Source organism: Varanus komodoensis, unplaced genomic scaffold (genome assembly GCF_004798865.1).
Source record: "Varanus komodoensis strain SLA01 unplaced genomic scaffold, ASM479886v1 scaffold11, whole genome shotgun sequence".
NCBI lineage: Eukaryota > Metazoa > Chordata > Lepidosauria > Squamata > Varanidae > Varanus > Varanus komodoensis.
Genome location: NW_025335317.1, coordinates 2,447,412 through 2,473,303, shown reverse-complemented (window position 1 = coordinate 2,473,303; position 25,892 = coordinate 2,447,412). Strand labels below are relative to the sequence as shown.

At 42.7% G+C, this 25,892-nt stretch overlaps 1 protein-coding gene across 7 annotated transcripts in view; it reads right to left on the bottom strand.

Annotated features, from left to right (window-relative positions):
* The window catches only part of KAT6B (lysine acetyltransferase 6B), a 109,554-nt gene that overhangs the window by 67,914 nt on the left and 15,748 nt on the right, over positions 1 to 25,892 (bottom strand). For 3 of the 7 annotated variants that reach the window (XM_044420244.1, XM_044420245.1, XM_044420246.1), the window contains exons 1-2: positions 23,370 to 23,756; positions 17,669 to 18,572 (exon numbers count right to left, since the gene is read on the bottom strand). In XM_044420244.1, the coding sequence (XP_044276179.1) occupies positions 17,669 to 18,286 (618 nt within the window). In that variant the 5' untranslated portion in view covers positions 18,287 to 18,572; positions 23,370 to 23,756. The other 4 variants (XM_044420243.1, XM_044420239.1, XM_044420242.1 and 1 more) reach the window with 4 other exon arrangements.

Below are 25,892 nucleotides of genomic sequence, written 5' to 3'. Positions count from 1 at the left end.
ACTCATTTAACTAGTTACCAATATTAACATACTCATTTAACTAGTTATCAATATTAATTTATTTATAGCTATTATATCCCATTCAGCTCCTAGCATCTCTCTGAATATATAATTCAGTAAATCTACTGAAATGGCTATCTGTTCTAAAAATGTTTTCTGTAATGTTACAGAATCATGGCGACTAATAGAATATAGTTTACAAGCTACTAGCCAGAATTTGCAGAGCCCTAGTCAAGGAGAAAACATTTTGGCCCTATTCTGAAAATTCTAGGAGCAAAATTATATTCCCAGATTCTGTATGGAACAGAAATCCTGAATTTCATGAGTCCTGGACTGATTTTTTTCAGCAATCATGCACTTTATCTTTTCATCTATTGGCCTGGTTTATTTTAAACTCCCTTAACTTTCTTTTGCTTGGTAACATTGCTAATCTATGCTTACATCTAGGACATCTGACTTCTTTGTTTCAATAAGATGATGAAAAGCATCCCAGATGAAAGACCAGAGTAGTTTTTCAGAATACTTCTGAGTACAGTACTTTAAGAAAGCAACAGAATTACCATCTAAAAAAACAGCTCAATTCACTAATCAGTCACTGTATGATTAGCCTATTTCGGCTAACCCATCTCATATATGACTTAGCAAGAGTACAATCCTGTGCGTTTTTAAGTAAAAAAAAGTTCTTTAACTGCCAGTGTACTCCAATCAGAATTAATGGCTAAGCAGTGCTGGGAGTTCTAGGACTTTTTCCCTACATACACAGGATTACACCGTAAACCTTTGAGTACAAAAGATGCTGTTCTGGAATACAGCAAAGTAGAGCTGTATTTTAGAAAGTGTTGCCAACATTCCAGAGCATCACAAATCACCATCCAAGCCAAACAAAAATCTAAACCACACCAACAAGGGTACAGCTATAAAAAAATTATCACATAGCAATACAGAAGCTAAACCTACTACAGCTCTTTAAACATTCTGTATTCACATTTACTAATATCAATATAGCTGCAACTACATTAGTTTGAACCTATTAAATGAACACACTGAATGCTGTGTTCTAAAAACCAATACGGAAAACCATTTTAAAAAGAAAACAGTGTGGAATAATTACATCCAGACTGAAAGCTTTAGTACGCAGCCAAACACATAAAAACTATGACCCAGTTATTCCACACACAAAACACATTTTATGATAACCTAATTAATCATGAACACAAAGTTTCAGACATTACATAATTTTACAGACTTGTTTCCAGTCTCTGCCAAAGATAGCAATGTATAGCAGGTGCAAGTCTATACCCGAAAAGTAGTATCAATAAAATAGTGGGGGTGTGGGGGGCAAAGAGAAAGAAAAACATCATTATATAAAATTTAAACAACCTACCTTTACTACACATAGTACGTTTGCAATGTTTTCAAAAGGAGAGGTAATAGGATAATGTTCCAAACAAACAAAAATGAAACAATATTTCAAATTCATCATGTAGCAGAGATGGTCAGAGTGTTGGCTGGGACCTGCCTTGAAGGAGCATTTGTTTCTGCCAACTTCTTGCAGGTATATCTCCAGCTTTCTAGGGGCACAAGCTGAAGGGCAAGAACCAAGGGGTGGATCAGTTCCTGGAAACATTCAGTTGACGACTCCTCCACCAATAATGCAGGATATTAGAATAAGATTCTTGGTGGGGTCTTTGTTCCCACCATATGGCCTGAATTCATGCCTGGAAGAGTGTGGGCCAAGTGGAGAGCTGTCATTGTGGGTAGAGAAGATATGGTGCTGGAAGGAAGGCCAGCCAGCTGAGGAGCACATGGTCTAGAAAGTCATTGGCTGTGCTGTGTTCTGGCCTTCCTTACATCTTCAGAATTGATGGCTGACATACCAGCTTACTCGAATAGGTCGTCTGATGTAAGCCGTCCTGAGATGTTTTTTTGTGTAGGATGGGGTAGAAATATTTTAAATAAATAAATAAATACTCTCAGGTCTCAAGGTGCTGGCCTTACCTGCCAGATGGGTATAAAACAAGTTTTCTCTCTTTTGTGATCAGTGGATGAGGCAGCTGATCCGGCACACACGAGTTAAGCTTATTACCAATCTCAAGACATCTATTTAAATCACTATTTTATCTTTGGTAAGCAGTTACTTAATAACGGCTCAGTTCTAATTGTGTTTACTTGGAAGCAGGCCACTTTTACATTCTACAGAGCTTACTTTCAAATAAAATGTGCACAGGACTGAAGCTAATTTGCCTGAATCCCAAACATTTCCTAGCAACTCAGATTGTTTTCCTGATTTTTTTATTTCCACCAATTGATATATAGTCTAGAGTGAATCTAGCTTAACTTTCAAGAAATGAGGAGAGTGCTGAAGAATTATGTTCTTATGGTTACTGTCATGTGCTGTTGCCTCTGACTTGTAGCAGTCTTGTGAAGGAAAGCTCTCCTGCCCAGGCCATCGCTGCACAGCTGTTTTAAATGCAAGGCTGTGGGCTCCCTTATGGAGTCGAACCATCTCTTATTTGGCCTTCCTTTTATTCTTCTGCCTTCAAGTTTCCCTAGCAGGATTGTCTTCTTCAGCAAGTCAGTCTTGCCTTCTCATGAAGAACAAAAGCCTCAGTTTTGTCATGTCAGCTTCTGGGGAAAGGTCTGGCTTGATTTGGTCTCTCTCTTGGTCCGGGATATTCACAAAGCTCTCCTCCAGCACCATGTTCCAAATGCATCAATTTTCTTCCTGTCAGCTGTCTTCACTGTCCACCTTTCACACCCATACATAGTGATCAGGAATACAGTGGAGTGAAGGATCTTGGTTGTGCTCTCTGGTTAAATGGCCTTACATTTGATGACCTATTCTAGATCCTTCACTGCTGCCCTTCCAAATCTCAGACTTCTTTGAATTTCTTGGCTGCAGTTTCTCTCTGAATTGATGACTGAGTTGAAGTATGCAAAATCTTTCAACTTTTCAATTTTTTAATAGTTGACTGTGACACTGTAACTCTTCCATAAGCATGATTTTTGTTTCCACCTACAAGCCTGCTTTTCCACTTTCTTCTTTCAGATTATTAGTTATTTAAAAGTGTGTTCAGATTATTAGTTATTTAAAAATGTGTTGCCTAAAAAATTAGGGATCTGTTTCCAAGGCAGCAATGTATGTACATATATAAAATTTACAGATAATCAATGCTACAAGCCAATATAACTATTTTAGCTGGTGCACTTGATAAAAGCATCAACAGAAGCCTAATTGTGCAGCATTACCTACTTTTAGAGGGTATGGAATCTTTAAAATATAAAGTTCCTTTTAAAGTGGTAGAAAATCATTTTCCTTTAGAAGTAGATTCAACTTGAACAGTTACATATGATATTTTACATGGTATATAAGAAAGAAAAATAACCATGCTGGTCATAAATAAAGGCAAAGATCCCATATGTGTGATGCACAAAGACCACAAACAAGAACAAGGGGGTACTGCAGGGTTCAGTTCCAGGCTCAGTGCTCTTCAACATTTTTAATAATGTTTTGGATAAGGAAATACTGAAAATGCTTATTAAATTTGCAAACAACACAGAATTAGGTGGGATAACTGTAAGACAGAAAGATAATTCAAATTGACCATGATGCTTAATACGGACAAGTGTCCAGTTTTGCACCTAGGAAAAAGAAACCAAATGCAACATGCTAAAATGGGGGATACTTGGAATTGCTGTAAATCACAAGCTGAAAATAAGGGAATGTGTGATGCTCTTCTGGACTGCAGTAACAGAAGCATCATTTCCAGATCACATCAAGTACTACTTCTATTCAGGACTGCTTGGATCTTGACTACTGCATCCAGTTCTGGGCCCCACTGTTTAAGAAAGATGCAGACAAACTGGAAAAGGTTCAGAAGAGGGCAGCAATGGTGATCAATGGTGATTCATCAACAATGGTGACTGGAAACAAAGCCCTGTGAGAAAAGACTGAAAGAACTGAGCCCCTTTAGCCTTAACAGAAGAGCTAGGGAGAATATGATAGCACTCTGTAAGCGCTTGAAAGGTTGTCATACAAAGGAGAGTCAGGATCGCTTCATGATTAACCCAAAGTGAAAGATGTGAGAAAGGGGGCTCAAGAATTCAGATTCAGATTCCAGCTGAACATCAGGACAAACTTCCTGATGGTTGGAGCAATAGGACAATGGAAACAATTACCAAGGGAGGCTGTGAACTCCCCACACTGAGGGCATTCAAGCAGCAGCCAGCCTGCCATCTGTCAGGGATGCTTTGACTTGGAGTCCTGCACTGAGCAGGAGGTTTTACCCAATGGCCTTCTCGGCCCCATCCAACTCTACTGTTCTATGATTCTAAGGTGAGGCAGCCTTTGAAAGGGAGTTTGCTAGCAAGGCAACCCTAGAAATGCAGGATGAAATTGACAAGGGCATTAATAAGAGAGCAATATTAGGATGGTGGATTAAATACTGGGGAGGGAAGCCTGCTCCAGATAAGTGCTCTAAAAATTCATGCAGTTTGGCAATCGGGGTGGGGGACTGGGTAGCAATAACCAGTAACCCCAGAAAACCACCTGCAGAAAAGGTGCTGATACAGGGAATGACGCAATGATTAGTTCTGTCGGGAAGAGGCCTCAGGTACACATGGGAGCCAGTGAGAGGGCTGGTGGAAGAGATGTGGGGAAACAGTGACAGAAAGCCTGAATAACTGCTGTGAGTACTGTGGGTTGTTCAGTGAACAGCCAAGCCATGGTGACTTAGTCACGGTGTGGGTTAGAGCGACATGGGAACCTGCCCAATATGAAGCAGTCAGTTCAGTGTAAAAACCTGCAGCAAATCATGACTCTGAGCTGCGGACTGAGGATCCACCCTTCAGCTAATGAATCAGTAACTACAGGACTGAACCCCAAGAGCATAACCTTTTAAAGTCCTTTTCATTCAGTTTTGATTAAGCAAAATAAACCCCTACACATGGCAAGCCCATCTGGTCTGGCTTCAGCCTCAGAGTATCTCATTTTAGAAAGTTAAGCACTGAAAAGTCACTCACCCAATACTTCAACAGATGCACCTAAACATCATCAGCATGAAGGCTCCACAACAGTCTCTCCCCAGTCCCTACCTTTCTTTTCTTTTCTTTTTTTTATCACCAAGGACAGTAAATTACTTCTAGGTCACACAAATTATATAAAAGTCCTAAATGAACAGAATTTGTTTATGGGGAGGCAATGCATATATAGAATACAAAATAATTAAGAAATGTAAAGGATACATATGCTGGCTGTCCAAGTTAGCTAGATTTACTAAGAAAGTCCTAATCTTAAAGGATAAATTTCTTTATGCAGGACACAAGATTATAACTCTAATCTTGGTAATTCCACGTAAGCCAAATTATACCACACAAATGATATTCCATTTTCTAGAGAAAGCCCTCCATCATTTTAATTGACTTTGACAGATGTTATTTGTATTACCTACCACAAAGGGAAAATATGTATTGAGTAAAGGTTAAACACATTTCACATATGCTCATAAATGAATTATTTTTCTTGACAACTGCTAAAACTTCAAGTCAAATTTGGTCAATAACAGGCACATAGGCTTTAAACATGAACATACAGTTTCAAGTGTAGGAGGGTGGAGAAAAAGAAATCCTTGTCTTTATTAACATAAAGCATACTAAAGTTACATCACTTGAGTATATTCTCAAGCTGTCCCTTATTCACCAACTATGTAACCAGTTAATACATGGATCAGAGGCCCAAATTATCTTGGTGGCAGCTAATAGCAGACATCTCTGGGTGTCAAATCTCTGCTTCACACAGAGAAAAACATAGGCTTGGCATAATGTGGTTTTGGTTTGTATTACTACAAGTAAAGTGGCCATTAAAAAATAAAAGTACTCACACTGTAACTACCCCTCGTTGTGCTACCCACATGTAACATTAGCCTCTCCTGCATGACATGACAAGTTAAGTCGCAGGATCTCCCATTTCCGGAAGGGACTGATGCTAGCATAGCAATTCTCTGGTCAAGTTCCAGGACTGCGCAGAGAGTAGCAGTACTTGTAACGAGATCATGAGCAGCAAGTCCCTGTTTGCAGAATGTCTTGAGCAACAGCATCTTGATAAAAGCTGCTAAGAACTCTTGGAATGGTCCAAAAGGTTTTATTTCCAAGTAAAGCCTCTCTTGCTTCCCTTGCAGAGAGTTAATTGCTTCAGATTAGTTAGAAATATGCAAGCAGACTGTGATATTACACAAATCCTCTTAATATGCCTCTGTGGAAACATCTGAATATAAAACTGCACAAGTCTCCATGCAGAAATGGTCTGGACGTTCTCCTCTCTGAACCTTCTCTCACACAGCCAGAGGGCGTGGGCAACCATTTCCAATAGCCTCTTACTGTAGCGCTGAAGGCCACTCCCAGGCTTTCTCCTGTCCAACTCCTTTCAACAATGCACAGCTAAAATGCAAGTACTGTATGGCCGGGACTTCACAATTCCACTTGCCAGGTGCAAATGACTGTGACAAGGACTCCAAAAGTGGCCTCAGAAAGATTCTCTGCATCACAGTTTGCAAAATGCAAGAAGCGGGAGTTTCTTCCCTTCTCCAAATTCTATCATAAGCATGGGAAAACTGTATTTCTTCTGAGTCCTTTGCTCAGAGAGAGAAGAATCAATCCTGTTGTTTCCCATCTTATTCAAATCAAGACTCTACCACTCTTTCAAACTCTCAGACATAAGTAAAGGACTTGCAACAAAGATCTTCCTCTTGTTTGTGAAGTATGCAGATGAGAAAACTAGCTAATTTCTCTCTTGCCCTCTCCTGCCTGACCAAGAGAAGAACTGAGCAGGAAGATGCTTACCCCTTCTCCTTGTTGTATGTACAAAAGATTTAAAAGGGAACAGGTATGTACTCCAGCTTCCTAGATAACATTCCAAATCAAACTGCTTCAAAAAAGGCTTTGTGTAGGCATGAAACCAATGTGGATAACTGCATAAAAACCAAAAGGAATTAAACACAGCCTTAACTCTACAACTGGTTTATCTTTAATTTCTATCTTTTTGGATTACAAATTTTAGGAGAGCATATACATATTCCGTCTGCAACAGAAAGCAAACTCAGCCCTGGAACAGTTGTCCCTTGCCAATGATTGCTCCACAAAACTGATGTCTTATTACATACCTACTATTTGAACAAGGTCAGGCCCTCAACATTTCATTTGAAGTATTTCTAGGTATAAGGCTGTCAGGTCAACTTAAAACAAGCCAACAGAGGCTCACAGCCTGATTAAATATTAAAACAGAATCATTCATATCTGTTTTTATCCAAGAATAAAGTTACTGTAAATCACTTGAAGATCATTAATATATTCCACACATTTCTCTCACAGGTTATAGGAATACCAGTGCTTTCAGAAAGATCTTGTCATGAAATCTATACTGCTAGCAGAAAGGTCACTGCATATTTCAGCAAGAGTATTCTTTATTAATGCACAAGGTAATTAGAATTAACAACACTTTAAGTTAAAAAGGAAGAACCTCCAGCAAAAATAAACCAATTGCTTTTGATAAGGATCTTTTCTCCATTCATCTAATTTCCTTGGATAGATCACTATGCTAGATAACAAGTGTTCAACAAAAAGATTTCTATCCAACAACAAAAAGATTTTGATCCAACAGTAATTACACTGAGCAGCTGTCATGTTCAAATAGAAATCTTAGGTGCTTTTTATTTTAATTTGCAAGGAATAGTTTCTAATCCACTTATGATCATATATTTAAAAGGCTAGATATTTCTAACGATGTTCTCATGGCATAACAATCCAAAAAAGTTAAAGCATCTGCTTGTAATATGTACCGCCCTAATACATGTTAAATGTAATGCCATAAATATCCAAGCTGATATGCAAAAAAGCCAAGGACTTGTCCCCCAAAAGTTTACATCCTCAGATTTTGAATAAACACTAAATAGAGAGAAAAAGGTTACCACATACATATATAGCACAGGGAGGGATTTGGGAAGAAGGGGGTTGTGGGTGGGATCAGCTTCCAAAGACAGACTAGAAAGTCACTTTGGTAGAAAGGCAGGGTATAAGTTAAATATGATGAACTATTACAAAAGTGCAAACATAGTTAATTTACTGGAAGCTTGCTGTGCAAAAATCAATAGCCATTTCATATGCCCTGCATGAGGGGCACTCTTTCAAGAAGAAAACTCCAACAAGAAACATGGAATGATTATTCTCTTGAAACATATCAGGTTTAAGTGCATATCTGGGGCACTCAAGCAAATAACTGTTGCAATTCATGTCTTCCTTTGGGGCTGTTTTGCCTGCTGACCACCAGTCAATTAGCCATAGCTAAAACTTTTATAACTGGTCACAGGAAAGCAGGCTTGCTCCCTGTTACTCCTTCTGCTGTTGAAGAAAGTGTTGATCCTTAACTGTGATGCAACCAGCAGTAACATTTAAAACTGACAAGATTACCATAAGCAGAGCTTGAAGTTTGGTAACAAATCCTGTTTCACCGGGAAGTCCTAATGATTTCCCTCCAGGCAACATTTCATCTTCTATGGCACTGCACACTGGGGCAAGTTTCACAACTTGCAATGCCCGTTTGGGATCACTGCTGTGCACTGCATACTCACAGTTACTTACTCTGCACTGTTCTTCATTCAAGGCAATGCACAGATCTGACCTAACTTGTCCAACAACCCTCCACTCAGACGATACTAACATGAGGTAAATTTACTCTCCCTCCACCTCACTGCAACTTCCTGTGATGCCCTCCCCTCCAGCAAAAGGAAGAGCGGTCATTCAGGGGAGAGAGGAGAAAGGGACTGAAAATCCCCTTTGTGCAGGTCTCTTCTCACAAGGGAATTATTCACAATGTATAATTTAGAAAATTATGCATTGTACTATCTATTTATTGTCAGTTTACAAGTTGCCCTATTTGCAAAGCTTCCAGGGTAACATACACAATAAAATCAAAACTAAAACCTATTTATTAGCTTTCTCCAAAATCATGGATATTTTTAAATTCCATAAATCTATCAATAACAAATATACTGTTCTCTAATTCATCTTCTATAGAGATATAGAAGAAGTCTACTGAATCAGAACGGTACCTAAGTTATAATAGATAGTGCAAAGTCATCAATGTTGCAGTCCAAAACTTAGGGCTGTATTGGGGGACAGAGAAAGTCCACTCTCCATATAGTCAGAATTACCGTGAAAGTGCAGAGAGAAAGCTCCCTGCAGCAACTCTTTCCCATAAACAACAGAATGAGTTTTATATACTACAAGCAACAATTCATTATCAACTTCCCTGAAAAAATAGGTTGAAGTATATGCCTCCAGTCTAACAGGACTGACCAAATACTGAATTAAATTTTGTAACAAATACTTTTTGTCACTGACCACAAGAGACATCATATTAACTTTGAATAACATAAAATTAATACCATTTAAAAAAAAATTAACAACAGTTCTACCATTTTGTTTCTTTAATTAATGAGGGTAAGTTTCTGAAAGATGCCTTCAACTCATGATTTTCCCTTTTTTGTCCACAGGTTGAAATTTAGACAAATTTATTTAATTTTTCATATCTTAGATGGATTCTTGATTTGGTGTACATATTTCTAAACATGGACCACTTTAACATGTTGCATAATTAGTAATGACATGCATGGAGGATTTGATGTGTGTGCAGTATAGAGGGGAACTACACTTACCCCAAACTGTTGCTTGCCTTATATAATTATTAGAAATTATTTATGGAAGTAAAGGGCAGCTAAAATAACATTTTAAAATACTGCCTAATAATGCATTTCACTTTAATGCAGAAAGTATTTCATAAGACTTTCTCATACTGTTCCAGTGGAATGCTGGGAAGAGACTGAACACATGCACATACACAATTTCCAGCAGGAATTCAAATTAGTATATATTTCACAAAATCTTTACAAAGGATGCTTGTGACATCTCAGTCTCAGTACAATGAAATGCACTCTTCAGTTATGAGAGAACATTCTTGCCTCTCAAAGCAATCTATCCAGTTCCATTATTCTTTAAGAAATACAACAAGCTAAGTGCTCTAGAATTACAGTAATCACTCTTAAAACAATCTTCATAATATACACCAGTACATATAAGTGAGTCCTGACAAGGCTTAAAATGCTTTGCCCTGCAGCCAACACAAGCTTGATTTCAAAAGCATTGTATAGTAATTGGATTTAAGCAACTGAATTACTTAGAGCAACACACTGAGTGGTAGAGCTTTTACTGTAATAGATTAGGCTGAAGAGTATCATGAGCTTCATTTACCGTTAAGTACCAAAAATTAATATATTTAGCTCTTGTGACTGCAGTCTATAGGAACACATGCATCAATCTTGTAGTCTGCTTGTGACAACTATGATACAACAGGCACGCCATATTCATTCTCGGAGAAATTGCATTTACCTAATTCACCAAGGTGCATGCATACACACCAATCAAATATCTCTAACAAAATTCCACCTACTTTATAACAGGCAAATATTTATGAAGTGCTTAAAACATAGTGATGTACGATGATGTTAAGAACAAACATACATTGCCTATAGTTTTATAATATAGAAAAAGTGTCAAGAAAAGATAAAGACAAGGTAAAAAGAAGGCAAGATAAGAGACAAAAAGGGGAAGCAGTCTGTTTTCAGAAAACATGTACATAAATCAGTCCTAGTAACAGGGCAGCAAAAGACTGAATGGAGACAGTAAACCAAGGAAGAAAGTATTGACAAAGACAATGGGAAGGCAATAAAAGGAAATATGAGCCAGGAAAGATGCAGCCAAGGAATGAAGATATTCATTTAAACGGAATTGGAGAGGGGGGTTGGGGTTAAGGAAGGGAGTAAATTCAATCATTCTATGGTATTTGTGCATCACCCAGTAATAAAGTTCTCTGAACAATTTACAATATACAAAAATAAAAACAATCAAAATATAAAACCACACATACAAAACATTAGAACATTTTTAAAAACCCTCACAGCACCTGAAAATTAAACACAGAGTATAAAAAGGAGAAAGAAATGTGGGCAGAGCACAATACAAAAAGCATCATGGTAGTGACTAGAAGGCAGAAGCTGAGAGGGACAAGGAAAGAAAGGAGAATTACAAAAACCAAACAGAGACAGCAAGATTTGGGGAAGAACCTGGTTACAGTCGTGTCTCTAACATCTGCAGAAGTAGGGAACCAGCATCCGGGTTACATGAACAAATGGGGTAGTTTAGGAAGCAGTCAAGCCTTGGCACCTTTTGCGGATGACACAAAATTGGGTGGGATGACTAATACCCCGGAAGATAGAAACAAAATTCCAAAATTCTTGAGGTGCTCAAGCAATGGACTGAAAGTAACAGAATGAAATTCAACAAGGACAAATGCCAAGTTGCCACCTTGGAAAAGAGAAAAGAATACCCAGGTACAGGATGGAGGATACTTGCCTCAACAGTGCTGGATCTTGAAATGGTTGTAGATGACAATCTGTACACAAACCAACAGTGTGATGTGGCTGCAGAAAAGCAAATGCTATTTTAGATGGCATTAATATACAGCTTCCAAATCACACTGCGGTACCGGATCCCCCCTCTTTGGTAAGTTAGGCCCCATCTTGTGTTCGGTCCAGTTCTGGGCTCCACACTCTAAGCAGAATGCTGACAAACAGAAAGGTTCAGAGGAGGGCACTGGAGATTATCAGGGATCTGGAAACAAAGCTCTCTGAAGGGAGACTGAAGGAACTGGGTTAGGTCTGGCCTGGTGAAGAGCAAACTAAGGCGAGATATGATAGCAGCCTTTGAGGCAATGTTAAGACAAAAAAAGATTTGCTCAAGTTCCTCTTGTAAAGAAAGAAGAGATTTTTCAGGAAACATATTCATTCATCAGCTCCCCAGTCTATGAGGCTGCTTGCATTACATAACAGTCAAGAATGTGCATTTAATCCATGGTGAGATGGTGGCGTGTGCAGCTGCCATTTTGATGCAACTCGGCTCAGAAAGTTGTACGGGCCAAGTGAGCACCGGTTATACAAGGATGGTTTAACTCATGTTTGCCTGGTCTACAGAACACTGCAACCCTCGCAGGGCAGGGCATTGCCTATGCAACCTGATGCCTAGAGGCACCAGGGCTCATCACAGATTAACTGGGAATGCCATCTAAACCTCATCAGCCACTTTATGCCAAACACATCCACGTCTTATACCTGTGACATGCCAATTTTATTTTACAAATGTGCAGAGCCCCAGCTCCATCATCTTTTGATCTCAGAGCTGACACTCCAAAGGCCGAGCTCCCACCCCACTACCTTGCAACTGGAACAAAAAGAATCATGCCAGGTGCACCCCCCCCCCCCACGCAAGTTAACAACAGGGGCTTGGAATAAAAGGTGGGCATGCCAGGGCCAAAAGAGGGAAGACTGAGTTGTGAAGCTACATCAGCTGCAAGAGATGCACTGGCCTTTTCCCTCCTGCTTCCTTCAACTAGATCTAGAGGGCCATCCAGAGAGTATGTAGAGCATGGGGGATGGCAGATATCACTGCCCCCTTGCCTCAACCCTGCCACCGAATGCTTGTACAGAGGGAGATGAGGGAGATGAACATCTACCACAGGGGCAATAGGACTGTGCCACCAGGTTCAAAAATTCTTCTGATACAAACTTCCATGGATATATCCTAGCTCCTCAGATATGTCTTCCATGTGCCACAAGACTGCTGATGTTGCTGCAACAGACTAACACGGCTACCTGTATACAAATTTATGCCAGGCACTCTTGTTTATTGCCATCAAGAGGCTATAGTATTCCTGAAGAATACAGAAACTGGAAATATTCATGATGAACACTTGGAAGACTTAGAAGACACTGTGACAAAACTTTCATAATACCAACTTTTCCCTTGTTTTCCCCTATGATATTTACTGGAATCTTGTGCACAGCTATTATGCTAAGTTCTAAAAGCAATTTTGGTATGTTTCATAATGTGAGTTTACAAAGTCTGAGACAGAGCAAGTCCTGGAAATGTCACCAGTATAAAGCTGCACAATTAAGAGAAATTTCAGTCTTCTATCTTTTCTTTAAAACTTCCTTTTGATTCAGAGATTTGGCTTACTTGGCTTGCAAATTATTTTGAACAGGAATCCTCAAATGCTAACACTTAGCCCAATGCTGGCACCTCCACATCATTTTTATCAATCATACGCATGCACACCACAGCAGTGTAAAGCAACTGCTTTATTCTGTGCCAGGCTGAATACCTGGCACTATACCCAGGACATTTTTTAGCATAATCTTTGTATGCACCAGTAAGAAGGGGGTTGAGAGACCCTAGAGCAGCTGCTCTGTGCTTGAACTGAAGGACTCAATGAATGACAAAAGGTTACCTTAATTCAATGAGATAATCAGCACACATCCACCCACTATGAAGAGTTCCTAACCATCTGCAAAGCGACAGGCCTAACTGCTTCTAAAACAATTAAAAGCATGCTGACATGCTCTCATGTCAGTGTACATTTATATCTTAGCAACAGCTCTAAAGGGAAAAAAAAGGCAAAAAGGTGAACTTCAAATTTTTCAAGCATTGTGAGCTGATGACTTGGTAAGCAGCACTGATCGCTCCTGTTTATCAAACAGATGCCTTAGTGATGTTCTGCATAAAGAGCACAGCAAATACTTACACCCCGCAACACACACACATAAAAGAAAACATTTTTACATGGTAAGCTTCCCAAAATTGAAATCTACTATTTGGCAGATTTATTTTCTCTATTGTGTGATGAATATATTTTTAAAGGCTAGCCTTTTAATACTAGCTTGCCAAAATAAGCATCATCCAAAAACAAAAAATCTAACAGCAGAATGCCATGTTTTGCTGGCCTAACACTTTTTTTTTTTTTTTTTTTTGGTAAAAGCAGCTGCTACAGGGATCAGGATTTGAGCCACAAGATTTGAGGAGGGGATCTTCCCCCCACTTAGCAGCTTCAATCCATTTCCCCCCTCCCCCCCCATGAAGAGTTGTTAGCTACAAAAGGAGAAAACCTTAATCCTGCATGTTTGTACCTGTGTGGTTAATAGTAGCTTCAGGGGAGCAATCTGCACCAGGACCACTGCAAAGTAGAAGAATTAGACCATTCTCCCTCTCCCATCAACTCCTCCCTCCCCAAATTCTGGTGCAGCTATGTTATATTTTTTAAGCCTTGAAGTCACAGTTACTCTGAAAGGATACATTTTGTTCACATGAACATCTACTGTAAACTAAACAAAAAATCACGTCAACATCACACAATTAAATTTGAACATGTGCAAGGTTAGAGTCACACATCCATATCTTTCATTAATATTTAAAATTATGTGCTATGTTTTGGCAGTTGCAAATGTTGCTGAATAGGCCAAGTTCTTGCATAACAGTCACTGAATAAAATTTATTATAACTGCTTTTATGGAAGTCTCTCTCTTCTTTTAAGTGACTTGGAGAGATTTTAATTAATAGCAACTAATACATTTATAAAGTAATGACTTCTTTAATAACCCAAGTGCTTTCCTGGATATGGCCCCATCCTTCAGGACAGAGTTGTCTAAGGGAGTCAAGATGTAAAAAGGTAGGGGGACATGATAGCCCTCTCCCCCACCACCCCAAAAAAACCAGAAAAGAAAAAGTGCATCTTTAGAGCTTTTTCTCACTAAGAAAGTAGAATTTTATTCATGCATTCCCCACTTTTCTCCCATGGTGGAACTCCAGCTTGCTCCGTGCAGTTCCCAGGGGTTCTCCCCTCCAAGCTCAGGCCAGGCCCAGACCTGCTTGGCTTCAAGATGCTGGATACCTTAGGTGCCTTCAGATCATACTCGACATATTTTTATGTGGCCTTTTCTGCTAGCTAAAGGTATTTTACAGTAATAGTTAAAGCCTACTGCATGGCCAACCATCAAGGATAATGGTACTTGTTGCCCAAACCATATGGAGAAAGTCAGATTGTCTACATGTGTCCCAGGTTGAAGAACTTCATGTTTATAAAACGGTTGTGTTTGTGTGAGTTAATAAACAAGCAAGGTTCTTAAGGAAAAAGCTGCGGGACAAAAGGCCCCTTCAAGTTATTTGATCACACCAGAAGCCTGTAACATGTGGCTGATCCTTTGTACAATATAGCCTCCTCCAGCAAGGTTTCCTGACAAAAGATCCCTGGAGTCGCCCCTCTTTTTCACCACCACCCTCTCATTCTGACCCAGATAACACTGTGATCAGCTGGAGGTGGAGCAGACACTACTGCCTGCTTGCTTACCAGCTCTCTGCCTGTCAAGAGTGACAGCAAAGATGCAGAAGTGGTTCAGCATCAAAGAGCAGCACCTGGTGAGATAGTAAACTCCATGTGAGGTGCAGCCCGTGGATGGTGCCTTGCCAAGGGCCCTCAAAAACCTGAAGTGAGCTGTGCTGCTGCCATGAATAGAAATACAGCCAAGTGCATTGGGTGTGGTTTGCATCCAATTGTGCTCTCTGGAAAATCTACTAATTCTTCCTAAACCTTTATAAAGCTAAGCATAAATGAGGAAAGATGGTACAAAATCTTATGCATTCAAAATCTTACAGTGCTTGGCAAAGTGCCTCTCCCAACCATAATTCACACAGACACTATATGCAACATTCATGCCATCCTCCAAGGACCAGCTCTGAGGAAGGCTCAGAGGGAAGCAGTAAGAGGGAGCACTTTCTCTGTGGGGGCCCCTATCTATAGAATGGCCTCCCCACTGAGGCCCACTTGGCACCAACCCAGTCATTTTCTCCCATAATCTTACCATCAGGTTAAGATGGCCTTTTATGGAGGCTTGGATATCCCAGGGGCTGAAGAGTTTTTACAAGGCCACCCTTCATTGCATGCTGCTTTAATTGTTTTTTTTTAAAGTTTGTATTTGTCAAATTTTACAGTCCTTTATTGTATTTTATGAAAGAGAGAGTGTGCTCCAGCTACTGGGCAGGAGAAAAATGACATCAGCAGCAAAAGCAATAGTAGCAAAACTTCCCTCCAGACCTTGCCATTCAATACAACAAGGTCAGGAACCTGGGGGAGCAATCCAAATTGAGTCATCAGGGTGCAGGCAGAGTGCACAGTCTAAGCCTTTACATATGCAGGAGGGCTGATTCTCACAAGCAGCAAAACGTGCATCAATACCCGACAGTCCATTTTCAGAGCAAACTACACCCAGAGGCTCTCATTTTGAACAAAACAAAAGAATACAGAACAATGAAGAAACAGAAAAGGCCACAAAGTATTTATGTAGAGCAGAAGTGCATTCTGGAAGATTCCTAGGTATAACTGACTTTCGCCTATGGTCACACATTACATGCTTTAGAATTAGCTTAACACCAGCCTTTAGGATCTTACTTATTTAGCTTGAGGGAAAAAAGGACTCTTGTTAAGCAGCACTGGCCAGTTTACATGTATTTTCCTGCACTAACCAGATTACAAGTTTTCCTACAAGAACCAAATTCATTTCATGCTATAATAATTTCAAGAATAAGGATACATTCCAAGCTCCCTTAGCTTCCATCACAGACTTTTTCAGTGGACTGAGGAGTGGGGGTAGGACGGACACATACAACTTCAGGTTAAACAGTAATAACCCGTTTCCCCTCACGCTGAGTTCACAAACAACTGATACTGCACCAGCCTCCAGGGAAGCCTGGAAATAAGATGGGACCCTAGAGACAGGATGCAGTCTACCCACAGCGCTCCGGAAGGGTGCTGAGGAATTAAATGGGTGGCACTGAGACGTTCACGAAGTGTTCCTCTGGCACTGTGGGCTCCAGCAAATGAACCTGATGAACCTGCTGCTAACCCACTTATCATGACAAGAACTGGAATGGAAATCCCACCATCCACTACATAACAATTACCTTGCAATTAACACTTAAAAATAGGAATAGGCCACTGAGAAATAACTAAAGGGAGCCTCTTATCGCATTTCTTCGTGCCACTGCTGCTTTCTTCTAATATATACTTTAATGTCACAGGGAGAAAGATCAGCAACTTTGATCAGTATTAAGGGATTCAGTATTCCATTAAACTCCACAGCTGGAAGCAAGTGCAATATTGCAGAAACAGAAATGAATCATCTAGTATGCACAGAACAATAGAATGTGAGAAGATCCTTCAAGGTTTCAAAAGCTAAAAGGGATTATTAAGGCACAAGCTGAATCTAAAAGGTTTTTTTAAAGTCTGCACAGCCTGAATTCCCATGTATCATACCACTGTATCTTCCAAAGTCAGCAGCAGCAACGTAACATTTGCTACAGCTATTTATGTATGATGACATTCCTGAATTCTGAGCATCTCCTAATTACAACAGGACAAGCATCACTTGTCTACCAAGTCACATTTTATTTCAGTGCATGTGGACACATAAGATTATAGGGATTTTTTTAAGCTTTCCAAACTTTACTTTAGCTTCAGTGGATACGAATACTGAACTTCAGTCCTAAGCAAGACACTTGTTCTAGTCAGCAGTTGTGACCATTACACACCTTAGAAAATTCTAAACAGTAAATGAATCCTGAGTGCAAACAAGCTTACTAGTACGACATGAAACTTACTCAAACACAACATATATTAAGAACATTTCCTAATGCACATACAGATTGACACACCTGCGAAAATATACTTCACACTTACCTGGTCTTTTTCATGAGGCAAAAGACTCACAGGTGGGAGAGATGCGGGCAATGAACTGTATTTAGATGCTCCTTTGCCTTCCAGGCTACCATAGTTCACCCTATACTGCGGTCCTTCTTTCAATAATCTTCCATTATTTACAGCACGTTTGGCCCCCAGTCGTAATCTCCGCTGAAAAACGGGGTTGTTGAAAATACCTGCAAGATCATGTTGACTTCTCAGATATTTCTCTATGTTTCTGAGGGAAGAGCCATTTGTTTCCTGAAGTCCTTCAATTCCTCTCCGCAGGAGTTTATTCCAATCCACATTCCGAAGTTCATTGCAAGCTACCCTAGACCCTTTAGTAGGTTTAGGAAGGTCACCTGATTTAACAGATGAAAATCGCCCTGGATTATCTGGGTCCTTGTAGGAAGCAAGGCCTTTGTTGGTAACTTTGAGAATAGAACCATCTTGAACACTTAGTTCCAACTGCTCAGAAACAGTCTTCTTATCCAATCCATGGGATGCACAGACTGCATGACAAATTCTCTCTTCAGATGGCCTCTGCTTCTGCCTTTTGACTTTTTGTATAGCTTCAAGAATCCACTCAGTGTAAAGTGGGTTAGCAAGTTTTACCATGGTTAACCAATAATTTCCCAAAAACAAGTGTTACCCATAGAGTTTCTCTCTAGTCCTATTACTGATCCCTTCAAGAAATATTCGCCACAGGAAAAATGGGCTTTTCTTCACACTCTGTAAAACCAATTCATAAATCTATCCTTAGGATACCAGAAAAACCTGGGATGATTCAAACATTATTTTAAAAAACATTAATCGGCCAACATTCTATTATACCAGATGAAAGACATCTCCACAGTTTTGACGAATCTTTGCCTGGGCAGTATCTTCAGGTCTTCACAGAAGTCTACGAGTTGACAAAAAAGAGCATGTTAGTCTCATTACGGAATAGAAGATTGTTTATATATACCATTTTATTAAAGGAATTGCATCTTACATGCTTAGGCGGTATACTGAAGATACTAACTAAATTTATGAAATGTATGCTGCACAGGAAAAAGGGTCACATTCTCCTCTTAAACTTGCACTCCAGATTTGATATTAGGCAACAGTTCAAAACCTCTTTAAATGTTATAAAGATCCATGAGCTTTACTTTGACATCCTTGCAACTTCATAGTTGAAATTTTATACATCCACTTTTCATTAACTTGGTACTAAGCAAGCCTGCTCAGACGTAAACGCGACTGTGTTCTAAGCACACCTGTCCCACGTCTTCCAATGCCCGGCTTTCAGGTGATCCTAGGCTTCCTATTTTTGCCCAAGTACAACAACATTCCCAAGTACAACAACATTCCCAATGCTAATGCCAAGCTTGGATTCTGCACAGGCTCCAAAGGCAAAGCCTATTGGCCTGATTGGGCTTGCAAGCATCAAATAATTACTCCAAAGTAGAACCTCATCAAAACATAACTTTACAAAAACATTTTAAATTCATCAAAAACCAAAGAAGAAGCTTATTGTCAAACGCTAACCCATTGTCTAGTTTGAAGTCTAATCATGCCAATCAATCCAGTGCAGCAATCCTCAAATGTTCTGTCTTCAAAGAACCTATTTCCATATCACTGTATCTGCTGAGGAACACTTGAGAACTGCAGAGAATACTGCAGAGTGCTCTAAAGGTGCGTACCTAATTCACATGGGGCAAGTGAAAGTGCAGGAGACTCAGAAACGATTCGTGAACCTGACGTGCGTGCTGGGGTACAGCCCAGCCTCGGTGTGTAGGCACACTGAGGAAGCTGTATCACTAAACAAGCTGTGCTTCACAGAACTTCATCCGCCATTACTGCTCATCTAAGGAACTCCCAAGTTTTCCAAGGAATCCAAGATTCCTTGAACACAGATGGAAAGCCAAACTCTGACCCACAAGCAATGTTGTCAGTCAACATCTATGCATATTTCAGTTCCTCATTCTGAAGGACTTGATACTGAAAAGAAGCCAAAATCCTGCTGGCTTCTGAATTCCAAGGGCAGACATTTCAACTGCTATGCAGCACAGCTAACAAATTATGCTAAGACATGTTTGATTTTAACATAGGCACCTTGCTGGATCTAAACCCTACTTAGATACAAATGCTCTATTTAAACAAAGCGAGAGAAGGTAACTTCCATGGCTTGGGGGGTAACCTCCATGGCTGCCCACCCCCAAACAGTGCAGGCAGAGGAAATGTTTCCAGTGTTTTATTTTTCCATGGAAAATCTTCCATTTCTTAAGTTCATTAATAAAAACAAATAGATACCAACTACAAATATAATACAAGGTGAACTTGGCAGTTTCAAAGGTAAGGTAAGTTAGCATTAAGTATACATACATGCATACGCTCCCTACTCTTTGAGTATATAAAACTTAACAGTCAGTGACATTGAAAATGAAGGTACCCTAACAACCTGTGAAAGAGAATTAACCTCCATTAAAGCAGATAAATGGTTGCTAAGTATATCATGCACAGCATTTTTTTTGAGTTGCATAAATGTATTACTGTGTATCTTTAGTTTTCTTTACATTTGAATAATGTAAGGGAAGTATATGCTATTGGTATTAATTTTTACATGTGTTTGCACAGAATTGTCACATCACAGAAGAGTTACTGAATTCTTTGGGTAGAATCCAGCAGAATGTTTACCACCACAACTCTCTTTCAAGTTGCAGAAGCTTTTGCAAGGGGGCGAAGAGATCTTGCTGATTCCACTATGTAAGCAGAGCTGACCTCTTACACTTCCCAGTGGAATGTGTGAAATGAGTGGAAATGCTTTTTTAAAAAGTTAGGACAGGTCAGCAGAACTCCCTGATGTGAGCTATGCCAACCTGCCCTATTCCAGAAACAAGCATTTTAACTCATTTACAGTTGCTAAAATCTTCAGCCTACAGTGGTTGCCTCTTGTGGACATGAATTGACAGGGCTTAGGAAAATCAGCAGAGGCACAAACCTCCTCTGTAATCCTGAAAGGGGAACTTTCTTTGAGTTTTGAGGGAAATGTCCCAAATGTGTGATAAAGGATGCAAGTTCATTTTTCCTGAGACTAATCATTTCAATAAAAGCTGAAAGGCTTTTACACCATATCTGAATGAAGTATATGACCAGAATGTTGCGGCTGTCTGTCCCATAAAATGCAACACATAAGACAAAACAAACAGTGGTTATTGTACTTGGAGAACACTGGAGTTTTGCATTCTGGTCTGATAACTTGCTACCTGAAGTAGTTTTCAAACATTCAAAAGCGTCCATTTTCCTTATTAAAAAAAAATCAGCTAGTTTAAGCCTGACATCAGAACACATTGGGAGTCTTGGCGACATACAGATATGTGAGGGGATGTCACACGGAGGTGGGAAGACACCTGTTCTCCCCTGCAGAGGAAGGCAGGACGCGCTCCAACAGAGCAAAGCTCAGGCACCCCAGGTTCCATCTAGATGCTAGAAAGCACTTCCTGACAGTTAGGACCCCCAGGGTATGGGATGGGCTTCCACGGGACGTGGTTGAGGCCCGATCAGTGTGGGTGTTCAAAGATAGGCTGGACATGCACATGGTGGGCATGTTGTGAGCGGAGCCAGCTGGAGCTGGGGGTCAGACTAGATGGCCCGGGAGGCCTCTCCTGACTCGCTCTGTTTCTGTGTTTCTCTTCTTCAAGGCATGAAGTTTATAAAGGGATTTTAAAAAAGGATTTTTAATATCTATACCTGGTAATGATAAATAGAATTACATCTATAGAATCAATAAAATCAACTAGTTATTTCTGGGAATACTCCCAAATACAGCCCTTCTGTGAGGAACCTACAAAGGTATGATCAGTGCATTCCAAGTTCCCCATCTAGTGATATTCACGTTTGTCAGTCAGTTTGGGAAGGGTGTGGGGCATCACTTATTCGGTTAACATTAAAATGAAACAGAGTCCAGAAAGTCTTTGGAGGACAGGAACAGAAACTGGGCTTCTGATTGCTTGTCTATGTTACACCCTTAAGATGCATTACTTTGTATCTGGAAGTTGAACTATCCTACCACATTTACAAGACATCTAAAGCTGGACTTGTGAGCAACAGCTGAGAAACTAAGGGCAATCCTATGCATGTTAGTAAGAAAAAGATTGCACCATTACCAACGTGGCTGGCCATGAAATAAACCAGAAGACTAATTCACATACATACAATTGGCACTTCACAACTTCAGCATTTATTTATTTACCATCTCACCTTTCCAACAGAAATGACATTGAAGGACACTAACAACAAATCTTGATTATTTAATTGCTTATTTTGTCTTATGCTGACTTTAAAGCTAAAAACTTGTCATTAAACCTAACATTAAAAATATGCTAAAATGCAACAATATACGAGATAAACATCACCGACCAATTAAAACCCCTTTTGGCAATAACTAGTTTATATGTCAATGGCCTGCCTGAATAAAAATGTATTTGCTTGCTGGAAGAAGCAGAGAGGAGTTCCACAGCCTAGAAAAGCAGTGAGAAGGCCCTTTCGCCACACCCCACCAAGTCTGCCTCTAATAGTAAACAGTACCAAGAAAAGCTCCTCCTCCAAGATCTTAAAACTCAAGCAGGCTTACATAGAAGCCAGCCTTTTCTACTGCTGATCTAGAACTGTACAGCAGTCGAGATAATACATAGTCCTTTGATCTGTGGCAGAAACAGATCAGTTTTATGTGTGAGGGAGCCATCATACATTTAACACCAGAGACAGAACTCTGATATAAATTTGGATTAAAATTTTTCTACACAGCCAGTTTGTTCAGCTGCTTGTCTCCACATATATAGCAATTATGTGAGAAATCAACATTGTGACCCTTCTGCACATTACCTGCATTAAGCATCTACATTAACTTTGTTAGTGACCTCCTTCTGTCCCCCTGCCCAGCAAGCTAAAATGAAATGGTGGGCTACCAAGGAGAGGTCCTTCATGATGAAGGAACCAAAGTTGTGGAACACTCCTCTTTTCAGATAAAATTCTAATCCTGTTAACTTTTATGTAGCATTAATGATTTGGTGATGTTCAGCCAGCATTCTTGAACCTGCGGCCATGCTGTGGCATGGCAGAGCTTAGTGGGACACCTTTAAGGTATCAAGTTGGGAAAAACTGCCTCAGAATATTTTGGTGGGATATTTACATATTAGTTAGAATATGACTGAAAAGCACTTGGTTTTTTTTTCCCATAAATTGCCATAGAGTGGCCTGATACATGTGTGCAATTGCTTTTGATGCAAGAACACAGTGCCACTAAAGCTGTTCTGGGAGTGGGGGGCTTACAGGAGGCAGGGAGACCCCCTTGAACAAGCTGAATCCAAGCTTGTGAAAGCAGAAAAGCATCTGACTGATTTCCCCTGGAAGTTCTTCTCTTACTTATCTACTTATCATCACTTTGGGACAGGAGGGCTGAAGGTTGTAGGGTATGGGGCACATCCCGGTAATTTATGGGGTGTACAAGGTCTGATTGAACAATCCTTAAAGTCAGAATGGCAAAGCACTGACCCCACACACATGTGCACATTCAGCACATGGGGGGGGGCTGACACGCACATGTGAAAAGGTGTACCCACATCTTAAAGCCGCCTTCCCTTTGGCATCACATCCAGCTACCAACTTAGAAGAGGCACAGAAATAAAGCCAGGAATGAGACATCCAACAAAGCACATACTGCAAGACGTGTGTCTGGGTGGGCGCACGTGGGATCCCGGTGACCCCAGTTCGAGGCTTCCCTGCTGCCAACCGGGATCTACGCAATCATTTAATCGACGAGTAGATAACGCCCAGCGCAGCCCGAAGCTCTCGTCCAGTCCCGCTCCTCTCCCTGCTCGGCCTGCCTCACGGGGTTGTTGTGAGGACAGCGAGGAAGGGCGAGCGCCGCAGGGCGTCTCCTGATGGAAGGGCGGCAGAAGGCCCAGCGGGGCCCTCCCGGCAGCCGGAGCGCCTTCTCCTTATGCGATTGAAGGCTCCCTGCACGTGGCCGCCCCCGCCCGTCTGCACGCGTTCACACGTGACGGCCCGGGAGGATCCCCGCCGGGGAGGGCCGCGACGGCTCCACGCAATGCCAGGCGCCACCCCGGCACGCTGCCGCAGAGGAGGCCCCGCGGCGTGTGCGGCAGGCCCGTCAGGACGCGCCCCGCGCAGCGCCGCGAGCACTCGGCGGCCTGCGCGGGACTCCGCCGCCCGCGCCTCGCGAGCGGCCAGCACCCGCTTGCGCGAGGGCGGCGGAGGACGGAGGCGGCGGCGCCCCCTGCCGGCCCCTCCGCCGCCGCCATTTTGTTTCGCCCTCTCGCAGCCGCAGCGCGTCCGACATGACACTGGATGACAGCCCGGCCGGCTCCCCCGCCAAGGCACGCCGAAGCCCCGCCCACGGCTCCGCCCGCGCGCTCATTGGCCAGCGTCCTGCCCGTCCTCATCCCGCCCGGCCACCCCGGCGCCCCGACACTCCCGCTGGGCCAGGTCATTGGCGGAGGAGCCGCGTAAATCGCACCTCTCCCCGCTCGAAGGAAAAAATGCGCCGCTGGCAAGGCCTGTTCGGGCCCGCCCCCAAGGCGAATATGCCTCCTCGATGGCCATTGGCGGACAATTACACATGGAAAGGGGGAGCACGAGAGGGGCTTCCGATAGGCAGCACGGAGCTGCCGATCAAAGCTGGTTGCCCGCCCCGTTCTTTTTCCCTTTAACCTCCCTCCTGCCGCGGAAGTTTGCTCGCTGGCGGGGCCGGCGCGGCGGCCCATCGGCCAAGGGGAGCGGGCGGGGGCGGGAGCGGCTTCGGCGCGCCTCGCGCGGGAGGGCGCGCGACACACATGAATAAGCGGCCCCCGAGCATTTGCGTTTCACGCCACGTGCTGTCGCTCGGTCGGGCGAGGTCCGAAACGAGCACGCTCCCCCCCGATGCCCCAGCCCCCCTCCCTCCGGTGCCGGGCCCCGGCAGCTGCGCGCCAGCGGAAGACAATGATCCCCATATGCAGAGGCGCGCAAGCCGAGCGGTGTGCGCACGCTCCTGCAGGTCCCCGGCTCCAGGCAATGCACATGGGGCTCCGCCAGCCCGCCCCTTTTCTGCAGAAAACAATTACGAGCGAAGCCTGCGGGGCGGGGGCAGGCGGCGCCCCCGAAGAAGCGACGAGCAGCCTCCCCGCCGCTCTCCCAGCCAAGCCTGCCGCTCCTCTGCTAGCACTTCCCGCTCCCCCCGCCCTCCAAATGCATCGGACCACTGCAATGCAATGCAACGCACCGCAACGCGATGCAACGCACGGATCCGGCAGAAGCGCCTGTAAACACGTGCACGGGCCTCTGGCTGCAGAAAATAAAAAGTCGCCCAACGGCTAATCGCGAGCCCCTCGGAGGGAGGCCGGGGAGCAGCCGCGCCGCTCTCGCAGGACCTCGGCGGCGGCTGGTCGCGCCGCGCCGGGCAGAGCCCCTCGCATGCTCCGCTCCCCTCGCCTCGCCTCGCGCGCGCGCCCGCCCGCCCGCAGCTCTAACCTCGTCGCTGCGGGCTCGTCCCCCCTGGCGCCTGCCGATTGACCTCTCTCCGTGTCCCTGCTCGGGGATGTTCCTGCAAAGCGGTTCCTGCGGAATGTTGCCGCCGCCGCCGCCGCCCCGGGGAAGGAAAGGCGATCGCGCGGCAGCAGCAGCAGCAGCCGCGCTCCGGCTCCGGCTCCGGCTCGTCTCTGGCTTCTCCCTCCTGGCCGCAGCAACCCGAGCCAGGCACACAACAACACTCGCAACCCCTTTCCCCTCCGCCGCCCCCCTTGCCCAATTGCACGGAGAAGGAAACCCAGCCAGGAGAGGCATACAAGGAAATTTGGGGGAGGGGGAAGGCGGGGAAGAATCCCGAAAGAGAGGATTTGGGGGTTTGCATCGGCGCTTTTTTCCTTTTGCGAAATCAAAAGGCAACGATATTAGAAAAGCAGGAATACCTTTTTGTCCTTTCCGAGGCTTCTGTTCATGTTCCCCCCTCCCCCCACTAAAAAATACGAGGGGAAATCACAAACGTCTAGAAACACACAAAAAGGTCGCAAAACATTCCGATCGCGGGAGAAGAAAGCAGAAGAGGGACGCGCACGCACCCGCACCAGAGCGCCGGACTGGCATTCATTTCCTCCTCTTCTCCTCCCCGCCAGCCTGCCTCCCCCAAAATGCAATAAAAAAATTACAATCCTCAAACCTTTCTTGATGCTAAATGGCCGCAGAT